Genomic DNA, 7,919 nt, shown 5'->3' with positions numbered 1-7,919 from the left:
CCTTACCAGAACCATTGTTTTTTAATGAGCAGATATTTATATCCCCAATTACTAGTGGATCATTTTTTAATTCTAAAATGTTTGCCAAATCAGGTTTAAATTGATTATAAGTTAATTTGCATTGTCTATAGACTCCAAAAATTGAAAACTTAAATTACGGTTTACTATGCGGAACATCAACAATGACATTGATAAGCTCAGCTGTGGGCATGAGGACTAGTCGGTGAGTGTAGCACAAGTCAGTGTCAAAGTACGCTTATCTGGCCAAGGTTGGAACAGCAGGTCGTAGCCTGGGATATTGTACCGCCCCTCCCTCGCCCTCCTTTATCCACACTTCTGTCAGTATTATCATCTTATATTTAATTACAAGGCTATTTAAATAAACTAACAATTCATCAAAGCGTTTTCTAATGCTACGATTATTTAGGCATAAAATATTGAAATTTAGATCTCGATTTTGATTCATGAACAATGTAAATAATTAATTTGGAAAAAAAAACTTTAAAACATTACGGCTGTTACTTATACTTAAGTGCTAATTATATCAACACGTAAATTTTGCCTTCCGAGAGCCATACAAATTTAAATCCAATTTCTCTTAATCGTTTTGATTGGCAGAACAAGTTCTTGAAGAAATGTGTCAGGTGCTCATTAACGTAAACGTTTGTTTTAAATACTCCTGCTATGATGTCCATTGATTTTATTTCTTGACGTTTCGAAGCGGCTTTACTCTTTTGAAGAAATCTATCACGCTTCTGTTTGTTGGTGAACTGGAGTACAATTGGTTTGGGTCCATTTACACGTTTTAATTGAGATACGATGCACGGCTTGCACATCTAGGTGAAAGTCGATTGGCTCATCGATTATATTGGAATACACTAACATACTTTCCCCATTAAATTCTAAGAATTCCCTCAATCTGTACATTTTTATTTCTATTACAGTATATTGTTGTACGTTCTCAATATCTGTTCAAAGTACTGTGCAATCACTCCTCAAGTGAGAGATCACATCTTGAAGTGATTGGTTGGGTTTTTGGGTTCTGACTGACATTGGTGGCACGAATGCATGATACAAAATCCCCACTCAAAGCAATGTTATTCCGGTACCCCGTTGTATACAAGAAGCCTTGACTAGTAATGAAGTGTTAATCCTTATTAATTGGTATTGGTATTAGAAAGGATCTACTCCACACACCTTCAATAGCATTCCTGGCTCTTTTATTTTTATGTATTCATGAATGAAAGTGCTATTTTTAGTACAACAATCAAAATTAGTAAAAAAAAAAAACAATAGTTATGTAACAACATGGTAATTTAGTAATATGAGGATGAATGGAATGGATGAATGGATGAAATGGATCTATTGATGAAGCATTAGGTACAGTGTAAGAAAATCCTCCCTTAGTGAATAGATCTCTTAATTGCTCAAGAAGTTCTAAAACAGAAATGTTAGAATCAATTAAATTCAATGAAGTACACATGTTACTCACCGTTTTAAACTTATGATTAAAAAAGCTAAGACTTGAAGTTGAAACTGAATTGTACAGGTGCAATAGTCTGTAAATATGTGCATTCAGCAGGTAGTCAGTTCTATGCCATTAAGGGTGAATAGCTCAAAATATCATATCATTACAGGAGTACTGATTACTGATCACTTTATGTTTACAGGAGACAACCGCTGCAGGTTCGACAATGTCTCGCTGACAAACATACAGGCCTGTTTTTATGGTAAACCCCTTTTCGGCCTTCTATGCGCAACCCAAGATGGTCACCCAGCATGCGAGTGCGACCTATCCATGGAGTTTACTGTGGAAACCAGCTACCTCAACCAGTCATCAGTTTCACAAAGATGGAGATGGTTTTCAGTACTGATGAATATGTTGCTCCCAAAGGTTTCCTCTTCTCATATTACTGTTTCCAGTGAGTTCTGTTATTTTCAAACACAAATTATTTAATAGTTTATATAGTGTTTTATATAGTTTTACATAGTTCTTATATAGTTTTTTTATACAGTTTTTTAATAGTTTATATTTTTATTGTATAAAGCATGAATAATAGGTGCAGTTTCTTTATTCAAGACAAAAGTGGTATCTTATACTGATGTCTTACATTAGTTTAACCTCAACATTGCATCAATAATGCCTGCTTGATTTCTGAGCTATATGGCTCCTCCTATTATAAATATTACCAAACAGTATATGTTATAATTTGTCTCTTTGTACTCACTAAAGACTTCATTTTACCATTTATGCACTAACAGACAGTTCTGTTAAGTCTAAGCTAAGATGTCTATTGGATCTTTGTTGTTTCATTTTCTGTTCAGTTTGTTTAGCTCACACCTGCTTGTAGGATATTGTCGATATGATGACTAAAGACAGGTAATGAACTATATTGGTGTGTCCGGTAGAATAATGAGTTAAACTTCTGTCATGCATTATTTTATTTATTATGACAAGCAGATTAATTTTATACCAATTTGAAACGGTTATAAAAAGGATGAAAATTTAATAATAGAACATTTTGGATATGCAGTAACAGGTGAGTTTATTGAATCTTTATTAATTTTATGTTTCAAATCATCTTTGTCAAGAGAATTTGGATTAAATTAATAATCTGAACACATTCTATAATTTTTATTCTTACAAGTAATTTATAAACCAATCAACAACATGCCTTATCGCTAATAATGAGTGTGCTTGTTCCAGAATGTGGAGGTAACATTACCTCTCCCACAACTATCTCTGAGCCTAACAGCTCTCACTTCCGCGAATGTGTCTGGTTTGTAACTGCTCCACCCGATAAAGTTGTAACAATCAAGTGAGTATCTCTTTCATTCAATTCATTATATCTAGGAGTAAACTTCCCTATCAGAGCTAATGCACGAGTATTAGAGCTACAGGTTTTTTTATTCACAGGTATGAATTCTTGTTTTCAAGTTTATTTTTGACGATGCAAGGATTGTGAAGGAATCAGGATTTTTTCAGGACAACTTGCATCTGATCTCTTCTTCAGGTAAATAACAGGTATGAACGTAGTGTTACTGATTTTTTGTTTCACTGAACGATGGCAAGTGTCCGGAAAAATCCTGTTTCCTTCACAGGTATCATTTTAACATGCTCACATTTTCATGGAATACACAGCTGAGTATGGTAACTAACTCATTATATCTTTGTAATGAGTATCAGTACTATATTTACCTTATTAATACTAGTATTTTTTGAGTTCTCAGTCATAAATACTTAACATTTGGATCTTACTTGGCCCATGACTTTTTTGGGAAAAGTTTAAAATTTCAACTATCTACAGCTTCTGAAAATGTAATCATAACCTTAAGTTTTCGACATAGAAGTTTGGAAAAATTGGTTTAATATACGTTCAATCCCGGTTACGACACGTTTGCATCATGCACATGTCACTGCACTAGTCAAGTACAGGGGTATTTTTTAAGCCACTGAATTTTATACAATATATAATAAATCATCATTATTACTGTATTAAATGTTTAAGAATACTAAATTCACCCTTAGTCTCTGGAAATCAATCTTCATTACTTTAGTAATCTTTACAATTTGAGTTTTAACTCATTTGTAGTTTAGCTGTTCTGATTAGTTGACTCAATTCCCACCAGTTTCTCATATGTTTCTTTTACTAATACTGACTCAGATACCCACTACTTTCTCACTTGTTTCACTATTATTATTTGGGTAGGTATGTTGGTAAGTATGTTGTATTTCAACACCATTAGTACCAAAAACTGTGGTCATAATACTGAATGTGGAGTCATAATACATTTTATGTAAAATATAATATTTTATCTCGAAAAATTATGTTATTTCTATATATACCTGAATATATTAAACCAAGAGTTTAAACTTAAATATTTGGCCAGTGTGACATGTGTTCACACTGTTAGTACTGATGATGCCACAGTGGCGTCAGAGCACTAGTTATATAAAAAACAGGTTTTTTTTCATAAAAGTGGTTATATCCCATAATTATAATGCCAAATGAATACAGTAGGCTAAAGAACTAAGTTTGGGATTTTGGGTGCTATACCCCAAAATAGGATTGGGCTTAAACGTGTTGAATATTTCAATTTAAAATTTAATTTTAAACAGTGAAAAATCTTGCAAAAAGTTACTGAATTCAGAAAGACTATAATGTTTTTTCTACTAGATAGTCAGAAAGCCTCTCCACACTAATTAGTATACTGATTACAGATAGAAAAAAATATTGCTAGATATTCCTAGGCAAAAAAAAACTACTTTTTGCATATTAAACATGTAAGAGTGTTCCATAGGAAATGTGCTTAACTCTAGAATATGAAGTGGTAAAAGAACCCTTTATGGTACACGATTGGAAGTTTAACAAAAACTGCAAGAATTTGGTTATTTATAAATATTATCAAATTTTTAACATGAACTATTTTTGTGGAATTCATTTGAAATACTTCAGATTATTTAGAAACCACTTTTCAACACTGGGATGTAACTACATTAAAAAACAATTAAAAAAAGATAATATAACCATTGTTAACTATTATTTTTATTTTAAGTTGTATTACAATTTATTGCTATAGTCCTGTTTTTAAGTTGGAATTTAAGATAGCAGTTCAGGAATGGCTGGCAATATTTTGTACAGGATGAAATCAATGAGAAACATATTCATAACGTGCAACAGTAACAACATCAAGATCTACGACGGTCACAATGTGACCAACGCATCAAGTTTTGATTGACACAGTGTGTAGAACGAGAGGTCCAGGTGTGAAGACCAGATTTAGGTCTTCTGGTAATCTGATGGCCATCAAGTTTCAGAGTGAATCCTTCTCATTCTTACGCTTCCAGGCTGCCATCGGTTTTACTTATGGTAAGGACCTACTTTTTTATCTTTGGGCGAGGGTTACATTATTTTACTGCAAACAAGGAAATTGTATAACCCAGCTTTTTATAAATAAATTGACTTTTTATATTTTAAATTTCTTTCCAGTGATATAAATAATTAACTGTACAAATGGACAGATATGGTGAGGAATTATTTGTTACAAGAATAAGTGAGGTTTCTAGAGTTGCACATAAGGGAAAAGGAAGTTAAAAAGAGCTTAATATAAGTTTCGAACCCCAAACCCTTTGAAATATTTTCCCTTATCGAACAAAGTGGATTAGAAATTAGTTTGATATATTACTTGTTTTATACACAATTTTAGTTGTCTTTGATATATAATATTTTTAGCCTGGAACACAGAAAATCAGGCTAAAAAATTTACATCATTTAAATTAAAGATTTCCATTGTTATTTTTATAGATGTATATATAAAGCAAATAAAGTATTTGTAAAAATAATGTTTAAAAGCAACCTCATATTTTAAATTTATTTAAGTTTTTAATATAGCTAATTTCACCTTACCTACTTGGGGAATTATTACAAGTTTTTGTTTGATTTATGCTTTTGCTTTGCAATATAAAAAATATATAAATAAACATAGCACAGCAATATTTTCTCAATACCTCTACTGAACTGCTGGTTCTTGTAAATGAATGATAGTGCTGGTGCTTTATAATATTTTTCTGTTATTGTAAAAACTACGTTTAGAAGTAAAAGGGATGGGTTTAAAAATTAACCTTAATAATTCTTTATGTGCATTTTTTTCAAATCCAAAAGTTAGCAAATTACTATAATGTTTACAAAAATAAAAGTTTAACACAAACATTAAAAGTAACAACAAATACAAATTTGAAATATAAAAAGCAACTGCTAATGCTAAATATAATGAAATCAAGTATAAATATGAAATAAATAAGACTATTTATCTCGTAATAAAATGTAATATGACATTGTTATGCATCTTGTATTTCATTGTAATGCATTAAACTTGTTATAATTCAAAAATGTTCTTGTAAAAAATACTTTGAAAACGTAATCCTGCCACTATGTTGTTTATTAAGTGATTTTATTTGTTCATAAGTTGTTGGCAAATTTCTCCTGCTAGCATGGTGAGATTGATACAAAATCAAAACAATCTGGTGTTTTATTTTTTTTTTATGGGCGGTTTCAAATCTTATTTCCTATATTGCACCAATACAATTCAAAACTATTTACCAAGTTTTAGATAAGGCAAATATTTATGTCACTACAAAGTGCCATAATTCAGATACAGTAATAATTATCATATTATCCTTAAGTGATAACGGTACAATTCACATTGCCAAGTAATATTCCAACCTTTGTGTCAGCCAACTCCCTAATCTATGGCTGAAATAGATAGATTGTTCTAGGAGTAATGTCATTTCTATTTTTATCATAGGTGAAAAGCACAACTGTGGTGGTACGATCCATTTAGCCAATGTGAGTCTACCGTACCTGCTACAAGCCCCAGATGTGGATGGCGATGGCCACTATGAACCTCTGCTCTCCTGTGATTGGTTGTTCCTGGCTCCTGATGCTCACCAGATACGAGCCTCCTTCAATAAACTGGATATCCAGAACTGCTCCAACTGTAACTGTGATGTTCTAAAGGTAAATTCATATAGAAATTTCAGCTATTATTCCACTTATTGTCATTACTCGTGACAGTAATTGATATTTTGTTAACAGATAACGGATGGAGAAGTTGATACTGATGACAGTTGGACCACTATGTTCTGCTCATCATCACTCAATGGAATCTCTTGGAGGAGAAAATCTCTTCTAGAGGCAGTCTTTTGGTCCATTTCTCTTCTGATGCAACTGTTGAACTATCTGGCTTCCAGCTCTCCATTACTACTTTCCCCATGTTAGTATTTCTTAAAGTTCAACACATTGAAAAATATAAGAATGGTGTAAGCAACTAAAGGCTGTTGCCAACCTTTTATTTAACCCTACCTGAATGACATACTAAAACAGACACAAAGTCTTGTTAAATGGCTTAATCCTAATCCGTAAATAAAAAAGTATTATATTTTTTAAAGATATTTTTATAATTTTTTTTACACCAACAGGATGGGAATGAAGTGCATGAAATAAGCCGTCATTTAGAATACAAGTCAATTCATCTCCTATATAACTGCAATTTAAGTGACAAGGCACCAATACTTAAATAAGTAATTAAATAGAAATAATATTTGCAAAGCTAAACAATTTGCACTTAACCATTGTTTTATTTTTCAGTCCGAATCACATTATTTGAAAATTCATTCTGTAATATTTTTTCACGATTATACACAACATAAAAAAATATTTGTGGTATGCCAACAGCTCTTTGTGGTCCGAGCACAAGACATGCTACAAGGCAGTTACAGGTGTTACAGTCACCCGGTATGGATGGAACCCTTATTTGACCACAGAGTCCGATGTGTGTGGAACATCATAGTAGGGCCTATGGGTACGGGATTGCTGCGGCTGCAACTTTACCACCCAGTTTAACTTGAGTGCACCCTGCCACACCACCAACTATTTGGAGATTACTGAGAAACCATTGGTGAGTGTTTTTAGCCTGTGTGTGGAGTCCTTTTTTTTTTTTTTTCCTTTTTTAATTTTAACTTATATAAATAAATGTCTGGAAAATAAAATACATAAAATATTACAGAACAGATACAATATTACAAACAATCATCAAGTATTCAAATGCACATTGTCTAATATTGCTTTTATGTTAACCCTTTAAGTGCTAAGAGATGATGAGTACTTCCAAAAAAATACGAAGGGCCAACTAAATTGGATTATTCTGTTACTAAATGTTGCTATATGGCATTGTACTTAGTCCCATTTTAAAACATAATAAACCAAATTAAAATAAATTGTTTATCTTAATTTGATTTGCTACGGCTAGTAAAAACTGTTTGCCAAACTTGAGAGTCAAAACATATACAGAGTGAGTCAGAAATATGGTAAAAATATTTTAAGACGTATTGTACAGCTAAAAATAAGAAAAAAATGTTA

General features: G+C 32.0%; 1 protein-coding gene across 1 annotated transcript; it reads left to right on the top strand.

The window, feature by feature from the left end:
* Positions 1–1,911: 1,911 nt before the first annotated feature.
* LOC124373627 (cubilin-like) lies at positions 1,912–7,318 on the top strand. The gene is made up of 6 exons (XM_046831981.1): positions 1,912–1,922; positions 2,708–2,819; positions 4,644–4,871; positions 6,307–6,518; positions 6,597–6,774; positions 7,236–7,318. Exons 3-6 carry the CDS (start codon positions 4,802–4,804, stop codon positions 7,316–7,318), a joined length of 543 nt encoding a protein of 180 aa, XP_046687937.1. The 5' UTR covers positions 1,912–1,922; positions 2,708–2,819; positions 4,644–4,801.
* Positions 7,319–7,919: the final 601 nt, after the last annotated feature.

Source organism: Homalodisca vitripennis, unplaced genomic scaffold, assembly GCF_021130785.1.
Source record: "Homalodisca vitripennis isolate AUS2020 unplaced genomic scaffold, UT_GWSS_2.1 ScUCBcl_6059;HRSCAF=13091, whole genome shotgun sequence".
Classification (NCBI taxonomy): Eukaryota; Metazoa; Arthropoda; class Insecta; order Hemiptera; family Cicadellidae; genus Homalodisca; species Homalodisca vitripennis.
The sequence above is the reverse complement of the archived record's forward strand: the minus strand, read 5'-3'. Positions and strand labels throughout refer to the sequence as shown.